The sequence below is a fragment of the Eucyclogobius newberryi genome, unplaced genomic scaffold, assembly GCF_026437365.1.
Source record: "Eucyclogobius newberryi isolate DKJ021-1_F unplaced genomic scaffold, fEucNew1.0.hap1 SCAF_12, whole genome shotgun sequence".
Taxonomy (NCBI): domain Eukaryota; kingdom Metazoa; phylum Chordata; class Actinopteri; order Gobiiformes; family Gobiidae; genus Eucyclogobius; species Eucyclogobius newberryi.
In genome coordinates this window covers 35,083,290-35,097,723 of record NW_027315746.1, presented here as the reverse complement: position 1 = coordinate 35,097,723, position 14,434 = coordinate 35,083,290, and the positions used below count along the sequence as shown (strand labels likewise).

Genomic DNA, 14,434 nt, shown 5'->3' with positions numbered 1-14,434 from the left:
TCCTCTCCAACAGTCTGCCTCCTGCTGCCACATCCTCTCCAACAGTCTGCCTCCTGCTGCCACATCCTCTCCAACAGTCTGCCTCCTGCTGCCACATCCTCTCCAACAGTCTGCTTCCTGCTGCCACATCCTCTCCAAAAGTCTACCTCCTGCTGCCACATCCTCTCCAAAAGTCTGCCTCCTTGCTGCCACATCCTCTCCAACAGTCTGCCTCCTGCTGCCACATCCTCTCCAACAGTCTGCTTCCTGCTGCCACATCCTCTCCAACAGTCTGCCTCCTGCTGCCACATCCTCTCCAACAGTCTGCCTCCTGCTGCCACATCCTCTCCAACAGTCTGTCTCCTGCTGCCACATCCTCTCCAACAGTCTGCCTCCTGCTGCCACATCCTCTCCAACAGTCTGCCTCCTACTGCCACATCCTCTCCAACAGTCTGCCTCCTACTGCCACATCCTCTCCAACAGTCTGCTTCCTGCTGCCACATCCTCTCCAACAGTCTGCTTCCTGCTGCCACATCCTCTCCAACAGTCTGTCTCCTGCTGCCACATCCTCTCCAACAGTCTGCCTCCTGCTGCCACATCCTTTCCAACAGTCTGCCTCCTACTGCCACATCCTCTCCAACAGTCTGCCTCCTGCTGCCACATCCTCTCCAACAGTCTGCCTCCTACTGCCACATCCTCTCCAACAGTCTGTCTCCTGCTGCCACATCCTCTCCAACAGTCTGCCTCCTACTGCCACATCCTCTCCAACAGTCTGCCTCCTGCTGCCACATCCTCTCCAACAGTCTGCCTCCTGCTGCCACATCCTCTCCAACAGTCTGCCTCCTGCTGCCACATCCTCTCCAACAGTCTGCCTCCTGCTGCCACATCCTCTCCAACAGTCTGCTTCCTGCTGCCACATCCTCTCCAAAAGTCTACCTCCTGCTGCCACATCCTCTCCAAAAGTCTGCCTCCTTGCTGCCACATCCTCTCCAACAGTCTGCCTCCTGCTGCCACATCCTCTCCAACAGTCTGCTTCCTGCTGCCACATCCTCTCCAACAGTCTGCCTCCTGCTGCCACATCCTCTCCAACAGTCTGCCTCCTGCTGCCACATCCTCTCCAACAGTCTGTCTCCTGCTGCCACATCCTCTCCAACAGTCTGCCTCCTGCTGCCACATCCTCTCCAACAGTCTGCCTCCTACTGCCACATCCTCTCCAACAGTCTGCCTCCTACTGCCACATCCTCTCCAACAGTCTGTCTCCTGCTGCCACATCCTCTCCAACAGTCTGCCTCCTACTGCCACATCCTCTCCAACAGTCTGTCTCCTGCTGCCACATCCTCTCCAACAGTCTGCCTCCTACTGCCACATCCTCTCCAACAGTCTGCCTCCTACTGCCACATCCTCTCCAACAGTCTGCCTCCTACTGCCACATCCTCTCCAACAGTCTGCCTCCTGCTGCCACATCCTCTCCAACAGTCTGCCTCCTGCTGCCACATCCTCTCCAACAGTCTGCCTCCTGCTGCCACATCCTCTCCAACAGTCTGCCTCCTGCTGCCACATCCTCTCCAACAGTATGCCTCCTGCTGCCACATCCTCTCCAACAGTCTGCCTCCTGCTGCCACATCCTCTCCAATAGTCTGCCTCCTACTGCCACATCCTCTCCAACAGTCTGCCTCCTGCTGCCACATCCTCTCCAACAGTCTGCCTCCTGCTGCCACATCCTCTCCAACAGTCTGCCTCCTGCTGCCACATCCTCTCCAACAGTCTGCTTCCTGCTGCCACATCCTCTCCAACAGTCTGCCTCCTACTGCCACATCCTCTCCAACAGTCTGCCTCCTGCTGCCACATCCTCTCCAACAGTCTGCTTCCTGCTGCCACATCCTCTCCAACAGTCTGCCTCCTACTGCCACATCCTCTCCAACAGTCTGCCTCCTGCTGCCACATCCTCTCCAACAGTCTGCTTCCTGCTGCCACATCCTCTCCAACAGTCTGCTTCCTGCTGCCACATCCTCTCCAACAGTCTGTCTCCTGCTGCCACATCCTCTCCAACAGTCTGCCTCCTGCTGCCACATCCTTTCCAACAGTCTGCCTCCTACTGCCACATCCTCTCCAACAGTCTGCCTCCTGCTGCCACATCCTCTCCAACAGTCTGCCTCCTACTGCCACATCCTCTCCAACAGTCTGTCTCCTGCTGCCACATCCTCTCCAACAGTCTGCCTCCTACTGCCACATCCTCTCCAACAGTCTGCCTCCTGCTGCCACATCCTCTCCAACAGTCTGCCTCCTGCTGCCACATCCTCTCCAACAGTCTGCCTCCTGCTGCCACATCCTCTCCAACAGTCTGCCTCCTGCTGCCACATCCTCTCCAACAGTCTGCTTCCTGCTGCCACATCCTCTCCAAAAGTCTACCTCCTGCTGCCACATCCTCTCCAAAAGTCTGCCTCCTTCTTGCCACATCCTCTCCAACAGTCTGCCTCCTGCTGCCACATCCTCTCCAACAGTCTGCTTCCTGCTGCCACATCCTCTCCAACAGTCTGCCTCCTGCTGCCACATCCTCTCCAACAGTCTGCCTCCTGCTGCCACATCCTCTCCAACAGTCTGTCTCCTGCTGCCACATCCTCTCCAACAGTCTGCCTCCTGCTGCCACATCCTCTCCAACAGTCTGCCTCCTACTGCCACATCCTCTCCAACAGTCTGCCTCCTACTGCCACATCCTCTCCAACAGTCTGTCTCCTGCTGCCACATCCTCTCCAACAGTCTGCCTCCTACTGCCACATCCTCTCCAACAGTCTGCCTCCTACTGCCACATCCTCTCCAACAGTCTGCCTCCTACTGCCACATCCTCTCCAACAGTCTGCCTCCTGCTGCCACATCCTCTCCAACAGTCTGCCTCCTGCTGCCACATCCTCTCCAACAGTCTGCCTCCTGCTGCCACATCCTCTCCAACAGTCTGCCTCCTGCTGCCACATCCTCTCCAACAGTATGCCTCCTGCTGCCACATCCTCTCCAACAGTCTGCCTCCTGCTGCCACATCCTCTCCAACAGTCTGCCTCCTGCTGCCACATCCTCTCCAACAGTCTGCCTCCTGCTGCCACATCCTCTCCAACAGTCTGCCTCCTGCTGCCACATCCTCTCCAACAGTCTGCCTCCTGCTGCCACATCCTCTCCAACAGTCTGCCTCCTGCTGCCACATCCTCTCCAACAGTCTGCCTCCTACTGCCACATCCTCTCCAACAGTCTGCCTCCTGCTGCCACATCCTCTCCAACAGTCTGCCTCCTGCTGCCACATCCTCTCCAACAGTCTGTCTCCTGCTGCCACATCCTCTCCAACAGTCTGCCTCCTGCTGCCACATCCTCTCCAACAGTCTGCCTCCTGCTGCCACATCCTCTCCAACAGTCTGCCTCCTGCTGCCACATCCTCTCCAACAGTCTGCTTCCTGCTGCCACATCCTCTCCAAAAGTCTACCTCCTGCTGCCACATCCTCTCTTATTTTTTACATGAGTTTTTGTTTGGTATTTCTTTTCTTTGTGTGGTTTTGTTTTTGGTGGTGATTTAAGTCCAGTATTTGTCATGTTGGTTTTCATATAATTAAATAAATTGTTTGTAGTTTGTAAAATATATTGATTCAAGAACCAAGTCCAAAACTAGATGTGCACGTCTGTGGGTTCAGTTCCCTCAGTTAGCTTATGGCTAACTGTAGCTTATGGCTAACTGCAGTTTATGGCTAACTGTAGCTTATGGCTAACTGTAGCTTATGGCTAACTGTAGCTTATGGCTAACTGCAGTTTATGGCTAACTGTAGCTTATGGCTAACTGTAGCTTATGGCTAACTGTAGCTTATGGCTAACTGTAGCTTATGGCTAAGCTTCATGTCGTGTCCCTGGTTCTGATGCTTAAAACGGAGAGAAGAGAAATCATCTGTATCTTTTGCCGTTGAATGAAACGGAATGAACAACGGCAAAACATCGTTACCGAACTATATGATCATTATTATGTATATTTATTTACATAATATGTAAATAAATATACATAATAATGATCATATTATGCCTCCTGGCAAAGTGTTTGTCAAGAAGTTGGACTGGCAGAAGCATCTGAGTCCCTTCTTCAGACGGCTTCCAAAGATCAAGAGTTATGAGCACTTCAAGTATTTATATTGAAACTCTCACATTGTGTTAAAAAAAAAAAATAGTTAATGAGTGTTTCATGTGAAATAGTTTGCCATTTCTTAAATGTCCTGTTATTTGTTTACAGCTTTGATGCCAAGAGACCAGGTGTGGTGCTTGCAAAAAGTCACTGTGAAGCAGAACCTGTGGAATTTCAGCTACTACGCAATTCAGCTGTTCTGCCTCCGGTTGACAATGTCCATGTCCTGGTCCCACCTGGACTGAACATTGACAGGCAGACCTATCTGCATGAAAAAAATCAGGCCTTTCTGTGCTGACGAGGCAAAAGACATCACATGCCCAGCGCCGAGAGTCACAGCACAGAAGAGTGCACAGACGAAGAAGAGGATGAGGATGTGATCTCTGATGTAATTGGACTCTGGTGGTGTACATATCATATATATTATCTCATATCTCATATATTCAAAGCCATGGACCCGTTGCAGTTCGTATACCTGGCCCTGGCATCTGTTTATAAGAGTTCTTCTATTGAGAGTGTTTTTTAAACTTCCTTATAAGTTACTGTCCTTTCCCCCTGTATCTACTGCGTTGTAACATTAAAGGCTATCTTATCTTATCTTTTGTTGTTTGTTGCACTGAATCACCTGTGAATTATGTTTATCGACAAATGCAATGAACCCTGTTCTGATTCTGATTCTTTGATTCTATTCAGGGCCTTGTGGTATATTGCACTAGAGAATTGTATGTGCTATATTCTGCTCCTCTTAATGTGAATGTGTTATTGTGTGCAATAGAGTGTCATTATTAGTGCTCCCCAATAGAGGGCGCACTTGCCTTGAGTATGTTTGTTTTTACCAGTTCGCGAGCAAGTGATGCTCCGCATGTACCTGTGATAAAGTTGTGATTAAAATACACGACGGGAATTGAGATGTTGTTCTACTTTATTTCGGCCAAGATACAACATCTTTTTGGCGACGAGGATAAAGAACTTTGAACGGGTAAAGATTTTGTTTTTTGGTGAAAAAAAAGGGGGGAGAGAGAAACGCGAAAGAAAAAAAAGCTGGAAGATGGCGACCATTGGCACTCTAGCAGCGTTTGATGCTAAAAATCAAAGCTGGAAAGAATACTGTGAAATAATGGAACAGTTTTTTGAGGCCAACGAAATTGATAACGGAGACAAGCAGAGAGCAATTCTCCTCAGTGTGGTCGGCGCATCTACGTACAGTTTAATGCGGAATCTCCTCAGCCCGGAGAAACCAAGAGATAAAACTTATCAGCAACTGGTGTTGTTGATGAAGAACCATTTCGACCCGAAACCAAGTGAAATCGTCCAAAGGTACAAGTTTGATTCCCGCAGTCGTAAGCCAAACGAGTCAGTGTTGGATTACGTGGCCGAGCTGCGGAGGCTGGCACAGGACTGTAATTACGGCGACACATTACAGCAAAAGTTGAGAGACAGGATTGTGTGTGGTATCAATGATGATCGCATTCAACGACGACTCCTGGCAGAAACGGACTTAACTTGTGAAAAAGCGTATTCTATTGCAGTTGCTTCGGAAACAGCAAATAAAAACGCATTGGACTTCCAGAATCCAAACGCAGTGACAAGGTGCTTCAAACTAAACAAGGGTTCGTACAGCAGTGGAACGTTCAAGAGCACAACGCAGGAGTGCTATCGTTGCAAAGGACAACACAACCCAGGTGAATGTAAGTTCAAACAAGAAAAATGTCATGCATGTGGAAAAGTGGGACATATTGCAAGAGCTTGTCGAACTAAAAGTAAACAACAGAAGCGACATGCTAAATTTAATGCTGGAAAAAAGGATCAGAGAAATTCAAGCTACCGCTCACATAATGTTCAAGAGCAACAAGAGGATAGCAACACGGACAGCTCAGAAGACAGTCCTTTTGCATTACAGTGTATGAAGTTCAAACTGGGACGTATAAGTGAAATACATTTGAGGAAAGTTGAGCCGTACATTGTGAGCATGAAACTAAATGAAAAAAGAATTGGTTTTGAAATAGATACAGGCTGCAGTCTCACAGTAATGAATGAGAAGACATTTCAAACAACATGGGAAGATGGAGAAACTCCTCGCATCAAGCCAGTGCAAATAAAGTTGGAGACTTACACCGGAGACCCAGTGAAAGTGGTGGGAGCTGCTTATGTGAAAGTCAAATATAATCAGCAAAGAGCTAAACTGCCGTTGGTTGTTGTTAAAGGAGATGGCCCCACACTGCTGGGCAGAGGCTGGCTTGAGGAAATTCAGTTGGACTGGAAAGAGGTGAAAGCGAAAAATAAGGCTCGTCAGGTACAGCACTTACACTTGGAGAAACAGATAACGCTACAAGGAATACTGTGTAAGAACGAAGAAGTGTTCAAAGAGGAACTTGGCACTTTAAAGGGCACTAAAGCCACAATTCATGTGAAAGAAAATGCTGTTCCGCGTTTCTTTCGTCCAAGATCGATTCCTTATGCAATGAGAGCAAAAGTGGATGAGGAAATTGACAGATTGTTAAGAGAGGAAATTATCACGCCTGTGAAATATGCTGAATGGGCCGCGCCTGTTGTACCCATCCTGAAACCAGTGGGAACCGTTAGGTTATGTGGAGACTACAAACTAACTGTAAACACTGTTTCCTCATTGGAGCAGTATCCAATACCCAGAGTGGATGATTTGTTCAATGCACTAGCTAAAGGCACACAATTCACCAAACTAGATATGAGTCATGCTTATCAACAGATATTGATGGATGATGAGGCAAAGAAATACCTCACGGTGAACACACACAGAGGACTGTTCACTTATAACAGACTACCGTTTGGTGTGGCGTCAGCTCCAGCCATATTCCAAAGGACCATGGAGAGTCTCTTAAGTGGGATTCCTCTGGTCATGGTTTATCTGGATGATATTTTGGTCAGTGGAGTGGACAAGGCTGATCACTTAAAGAATCTGGATATTGTGCTGACAAAGCTAAAAGAAGCTGGATTGCGCCTCAGAAGAAATAAGTGCACTTTTCTTCAGGATGAAGTGGAGTATTTGGGATACAGAGTGGATTCACAAGGATTACATCCAGTGTGTAAAAAAGTCAAAGCAATCCAAGATTCTCCAGCTCCTACAAATGTCACAGAGCTGAAATCGTTCCTGGGACTGTTAAATTACTACAACAAGTTCCTTCCCAACTTAGCAACAAGATTGGCTCCGTTACACGAACTGTTGAGACATGATGTTCGTTGGAAATGGAACAAAGAACAGGAACAAGCTTTTCGAAACTCTAAAGACTTGCTGAACACGTCGGATGTTCTGGTACACTACTCAGCTGATCGAGAGCTGATACTGTCGTGTGATGCGTCACCGTATGGAGTAGGAGCAGTGCTATCACACGTCATGGAAGATGGAAGTGAGAGACCGATTGGATTTGTCTCGCGCACTTTGCAACCTGCCGAGACAAGATACTCACAACTGGACAAAGAAGGACTGGCCGTGATATTTGGTGTGGAAAAATTTCATAAATACATATATGGACGGAACTTCACCATTTATACCGATCACAAGCCGCTGATTTATCTGTTCAGTGAAAAGAAGCCGATTCCCCAAATGGGATCTCCAAGAGTTCAAAGGTGGGCAGTTAAACTCAGTGCGTACATGTATAATATTGTGTACAAACCAGGAAAAAACCATGCTAATGCCGATGCCCTGAGCTGATTGCCAGTTCCGGTCAAACTAAAGGAAGAGGAGAGGACTGAGCAAGTTCTGATGATGGACTTGTTAGATGAGACATTGGTCGATGCAAACCAAATAAAAAAGTGGACTTCCAAAGACGAAATACTAGCTCACGTCCATGGATACATCCTAAAGGGTTGGTCTGCAGAAACAGAACCGGGCCTTAAACCTTTCCACCAGAGAAGAATGGAGCTCAGCGTAAAAGACGGTTGTGTTCTCTGGGGAACTCGAGTTGTTATTCCAACAAAAGGGAGAGAGTATATGCTCAAACTTCTACATCAAACTCACAGCGGAATGACAAAAATGAAAGGTCTGGCAAGATCATACATGTGGTGGCCAGGAATGGACCAGGAGGTAGAAAAAACTGTTCAGGCATGTCATGAGTGTCAATCTCACCAAAAAGCAACAGCTCATGCACCATTGCACCCGTGGGAATGGCCTGAGTCGCCATGGTCAAGGATTCATGTGGACTACGCGGGACCTTTCCTTGGAGAAATGTTTCTTGTGATTGTGGATGCTCATTCCAAGTGGTTGGACATTTATCCAACAAAGACTAGCACTTCACAAGTGACAATTGAGAAACTTAGACAAAGTTTTAGTGTTTTTGGTCTACCAAAAATGCTTGTGTCCGACAACGGGACCTGCTTCACAAGTGCGGAGTTTGAGACATTCATGAACCAAAATGGCATTCGTCACGTGAGGTCTGCTCCCTTTCACCCGTCCTCAAATGGGCTCGCTGAGAGAGCGGTTCAAACCTTCAAAGTGGGGATGAAAAAGATGAATGAAGGAACAATACAAACCAGGCTTTCGAGATTCTTGTTTGGTTACAGAATTACACCTCACGCCACGACAGGTTTGTCACCTGCAGAGTTGATGATGTCACGCAGACTGAGACCCGCCCTGGATTTGGTTATGCCGGACATGAAAACAAAAGTTCAACAAAAACAACTGAAACAAAAAGAAGCTCACGACAGCCACAGCAAATCGAGATGCTATTCATCTGGAGATGACGTTCTCATCAGGAATTATTCCTATGGACCAAAATGGATTCCTGGTGTGGTACAAGACAGTTCGGGACCCCTTTCTTATACCGTCAGTGTTGGAAGTGGTCAAGTGATGAAAAGGCATGTAGATCAGGTTAGATCTAGATTGTCCGATCTGGAGCTAACTGTTGAAAGAGAGCCTACCTTGCCGTTGTTTCCAAGTGTTACCCAAACTACTCTCGAGTCAGGGCAGACACAAAACAAATCCATGTTAGAACTGACTACTTCTAATCAAGAGAGTGTTGCAGAATTACCTCTTGCTCCAGACAGTCAGGTTGAGTCAGAAGTGACACGCTCGACTAGAGAAAAACGTACACCTGTTCATCTTAAAGATTTTGTTCGCTAAAGTAAAAGAAAGTAAAAATGTTGAGTTGTTTACAAATGTGTTTGCAGTGTTATGTTGTGACCGTTAATTATTTAAAATTACAGTTACGTGTTGTTCGCTTAAAGGTGGGGGAGATGTGGTATATTGCACTAGAGAATTGTATGTGCTATATTCTGCTCCTCTTAATGTGAATGTGTTATTGTGTGCAATAGAGTGTCATTATTAGTGCTCCCCAATAGAGGGCGCACTTGCCTTGAGTATGTTTGTTTTTACCAGTTCGCGAGCAAGTGATGCTCCGCATGTACCTGTGATAAAGTTGTGATTAAAATACACGACGTAAATTGAGATGTTGTTCTACTTTATTTCGGCCAAGATACAACATCTTTTTGTAATCAAAGTATTTCCATTTTAATATAGTAACTTCTAATTCTGATTAGAGTCCAGTTCACATCAGTAACACTCCTCTTGAGTCTTGAGTGACAGCTGTAGGGGGAGGGGCTGTCAGTGTGACAGGGGGGAGGGCTTATCTCAATGAGATGCAAATGAGCCCCGCCCCCCTGTGACTCTGGGCTCACTCAGGTGAGAAACTTTGAGCCCTGTTTTCTCAGTGAATGGGTTTGAGAGTTGTTTACATTCAAATGACCACAACTTACTCAAATATGATCAGATCTTCATGAGTGAGACATCATTGGAAAGCTTTGAATTCACACTTTCAGAATAACTCAAAATGTCTCCGGGTAGACATGTAACTGGTTTAGCCACGGTCAGTCACATATTTTAAACAAGAGAAAATCCACATTACACAACAATTATGACCTGGCAAATTACAATATAATATTATTACGATGTAATAATTTAATTATATAATAATAATTAGGCCCGAGCGCCACAAGCTGGCGAGAGGCCTATTAATCTCGTAAGGCCGTGCGAAGCACGGCTGCGAAAGTGCGCACGTAGTGCGCACAAAATCGCGAAGCGCTCGCCCACTTCCAAACAATCACTAATGCACTCCTTCACTCATGCACGCCCCGTGCATACTAATTAGTAGTAGGAAAATGGAACATTACCGTTGTAAACGGGCGAAGCCCGTGCAAAAGTGCGCAATAAACGAGCACTTTACATTGGGATCCCCATATAAAGCACTCATTTGCGCTAAGTAGCTCACGAATACGTTCCCCATCTCTTGCATGTTCCGTGCATATAAGCATGTAATGCAATAATTGAACATTATTACTGTAAAGAGGGCCAAAAACACAAAGTGGGCGGAGCCCACTCAAAATTAACGAAAGTACCCGTCAGTGACCAGGGACCCACACCATGAGGTAGGAAAGCGTGAGCGCTTTCCGAAAATGTATAGTTTATGATATTTGAAAAATGGGAAACATTGTTTTCGCATCGGAATATTATTCTTTCTTTCTTTCTTCTCGGGACCAACCCCCCCATTTTTCACCCAGTGAACATTGACGAAAAGTCACAAAAATTTGCACACCTCTAAAAATCGTGCCTCTCTACATTCTGGCTATTTCCCTTTTCTAAAATAAAAAAAAAATACGCGTCAGCGCCCCCAAATGTACCAAAAATGCATTGAGAGATAGGAAATGACCCAAAAAAAATCTGATCGTAGAATCATGAAATTTGGCGCAGAGGTAGATGGTGACAAGAGAAGTAAAAAATATTATTACGGCAACGCCGTCCGCCCAACCACATGTTGGCCATATTGGTTAAAAAATGGCTAAGCAGGACTCGGGAGTTTTTCCAAACGTCGTACTTTTACGAACTCCTCCCAGGGCGTTGGCCCTAAAAAGCTGAAATTTGGTGAAAATGCTACTGAGGAGTGGGACATCAAGTTATTCAAATTACATTGATACCTGTCACGGTCTCTGTGCGACGAAGCCGCAAACTTTAGCTAGAATTTCAGAAATCTCCCAAATTTAACATTTCTGCCGTTTGCGCAGATAAAGTCTGAATTGCGTAAAATTAGAATCAGTTGTTAAACTCTTTACCCTAAACGTACTTGAAGTGAAATAAATTAATTTGGCACCACAGCGCCCCCTACAGATTTTAAATGGAGGTTAAATGTTTAGTTTTGCGAAATTTTATGAAATTTGACACACAACTCAATTTTGGCCCCATCAAAAAAGTAAATGAGACCCATGTCATAATTGTTATGTCGTTGCCGTAGCGATGACCGAAACCTCCCATGTTATTCCAATGGGGAAATCGCCAGAACATGTTTACACTTTAGACTTTCACAAACTCCTCCCAGGGCGTTAGCCCTATTAACCTGAAATTTGGTGAGACTCATCTTCAGGGGTAAAAGTTATTCACATTTTTATTCAAAGAGTCACGGTGTCTGTGCGGCAAAGCCGCACATTTTGCCAAGAATTCAAAATAAAATGGCTTTTTGATGGTAAAACAAAGGCGAGAAGATGTGACAGCGTCACAGATTCAGCAGTAGGCGTAATAAAAGGACAATTGGGGCGCGTTAGCGCCCCCTCCTCTTGCGGAGTGGCGGCGGTGTGGTGGCGGCGGCGTGGCGAGGGCCGATCATTGCCGCTTGCGGCTATATTAATATTATTATTATTACTATTATAATTATATAATAATATCATTAATTTGTTTTTTGTTTTGTTTTTTCATTTGTCTTTACGAACAGCCTCTTGACATATGTCAAACTATGATATATATTCACCACAGTCAAAGGCGCTTTATGTATTCTTCACTTTGAGGGTTCAAGTTTGTGTCTGTGGCTCGTGCTTTACCCGGACTTGGTGCCTGGGCGTGGGCACGCTGCTCTTGTCCAGGAGCTTACTGCCCGCTCCCAGGCTGAAGCTCCGTCTGCTGCCGGTCAGTCTGCTCTGGGACACGGACACGTTCCGAGACGGGCTGCGGCGGGACGGGACCGGGACCGGGCGGGACGGCACCGGGACCGGGCGGGACGGCACCGGGCGGGACGCACCGGGACCGGGCGGGACGGGGTCAGTCGTTAGCATGTCGGAATACAATGTTTAATGTGTTTAATGACGATGAAAAGTTCTTACCGTTGGAGCAGCAGCTTCTTCTTGCTCATCACGGAGGAGGACATGTTTGGAGTCTGCTCTGTTGACTTCACGGGACGGGGGTTACCTAGCAACAGGACACGTGGGGGCTGCAAGGGTTTATGGGGAAAGAAGCAGATACAGAGACAACTGGACATGAGGACTGGGACTCACATGCATTTCAAATGTAACTAATTACAATTCAAGGCTAAAATGTGATCTAACTTCTCAAATCATTTACTACAGTTACATGAGTATTTGTAATTAGTTACTTTCAATCACTGAACGTTTCACAGTTTGATCATTGTAAAACGCAATATTGATCTAAACAGCAACAGAAACGGGATAAGCCCCGCCTCTTCATAGTGATAAGCCCCGCCTCTTCATAGTGATAAGCCCCGCCTCATGGTGATAAGCCCCGCCTCTTCATGGTGATAAGCCCCGCCTCTTCATGGTGATAAGCCCCGCCTCTTCATAGTGATAAGCCCCGCCTCTTCATAGTGATAAGCCCCGCCTCATGGTGATAAGCCCCGCCTCTTCATGGTGATAAGCCCCGCCTCTTCATGGTGATAAGCCCCGCCTCTTCATAGTGATAAGCCCCGCCTCATGGTGATAAGCCCCGCCTCTTCATGGTGATAAGCCCCACCTCTTCATGGTGATAAGCCCCGCCTCTTCATAGTGATAAGCCCCGCCTCTTCATAGTGATAAGCCCCGCCTCATGGTGATAAGCCCCGCCTCTTCATGGTGATAAGCCCCGCCTCTTCATGGTGATAAGCCCCGCCTCTTCATAGTGATAAGCCCCGCCTCTTCATAGTGATAAGCCCCGCCTCTTCATGGTGATGAGCCCCGCCTCTTCATGGTGATAAGCCCCGCCTCTTCATGGTGATAAGCCCCGCCTCTTCATAGTGATAAGCCCCGCCTCTTCATAGTGATAAGCCCCGCCTCTTCATGGTGATGAGCCCCGCCTCTTCATGGTGATAAGCCCCGCCTCTTCATGGTGATAAGCCCCGCCTCTTCATAGTGATAAGCCCCGCCTCTTCATGGTGATAAGCCCCGCCTCTTCATAGTGATAAGCCCCGCCTCTTCATGGTGATAAGCCCCGCCTCTTCATGGTGATAAGCCCCGCCTCTTCATAGTGATAAGCCCCGCCTCTTCATAGTGATAAGCCCCGCCTCTTCATGGTGATAAGCCCCGCCTCTTCATGGTGATAAGCCCCGCCTCTTCATAGTGATAAGCCCCGCCTCTTCATAGTGATAAGCCCCGCCTCTTCATAGTGATAAGCCCCGCCTCTTCATTATCATTCATGGTTTGATGGAAATAACTGTATTGACTGAACTGCAGTGAAAGAATCCAGAGGGGATTTTGCCCATAGAATGTAAAAAGAGGCAAAAGTTGGATCTTTTATTTTGAAAAGTGTCTTTGTCAGAGTCTTAATCTTATAAATGAACACAACTAGGTACAAGAATATGGGTGGGGATAGGGGATAAGTGAAAACAGGACTCATGAATCCAAATCCGTGTGAGTGAAGTGACTCGGGGAGATGGCGAGCAGAATGTGTCCCCTTTAAAGAACAGGAAGTCCTCGTAAAGGACACATTATGCAGGATTTGTATTGTTATTGGCCTTTAATCACGCTTGAGCCTCCTTCAGCCTCTGGCCTCCTCTCTGCCCTGGAGGAGCCTCGTCCTGCCTCCTTCAGCCTCTGGCCTCCTCTCTGCCCTGGAGGAGCCTCGTCCTGCCTCCTTCAGCCTCTGGCCTCCTCTCCGCCCTGGAGGAGCCTCGTCCTGCCTCCTTCAGCCTCTGGCCTCCTCTCCGCCCTGGAGGAGCCTCGTCCTGCCTCCTTCAGCCTCTGGCCTCCTCTCCGCCCTGGAGGAGCCTCGTCCTGCCTCCTTCAGCCTCTGGCCTCCTCTCCGCCCTGGAGGAGCCTCGTCCTGCCTCCTTCAGCCTCTGGCCTCCTCTCCGCCCTGGAGGAGCCTCGTCCTGCCTCCTTCAGCCTCTGGCCTCCTCTCCGCCCTGGAGGAGCCTCGTCCTGCCTCCTTCAGCCTCTGGCCTCCTCTCCGCCCTGGAGGAGCCTCGTCCTGCCTCCTTCAGCCTCTGGCCTCCTCTCCGCCCTGGAGGAGCCTCGTCCTGCCTCCTTCAGCCTCTGGCCTCCTCTCCGCCCTGGAGGAGCCTCGTCCTGCCTCCTTCAGCCTCTGGC

The 14,434-nt window shown here is 47.9% G+C and overlaps 1 protein-coding gene across 1 annotated transcript in view; it reads right to left on the bottom strand.

Annotated features, from left to right (window-relative positions):
- The window catches only part of dnai4 (dynein axonemal intermediate chain 4), an 82,583-nt gene extending 70,390 nt beyond the window's left edge, over window positions 1-12,193 (bottom strand). Inside the window, exon 1 of the mRNA XM_072440517.1 lies at window positions 11,963-12,193. Within this exon, the coding sequence (XP_072296618.1) occupies window positions 11,963-12,193 (231 nt within the window). The remainder of the gene's footprint in view (window positions 1-11,962) is intronic.
- Window positions 12,194-14,434: the final 2,241 nt, after the last annotated feature.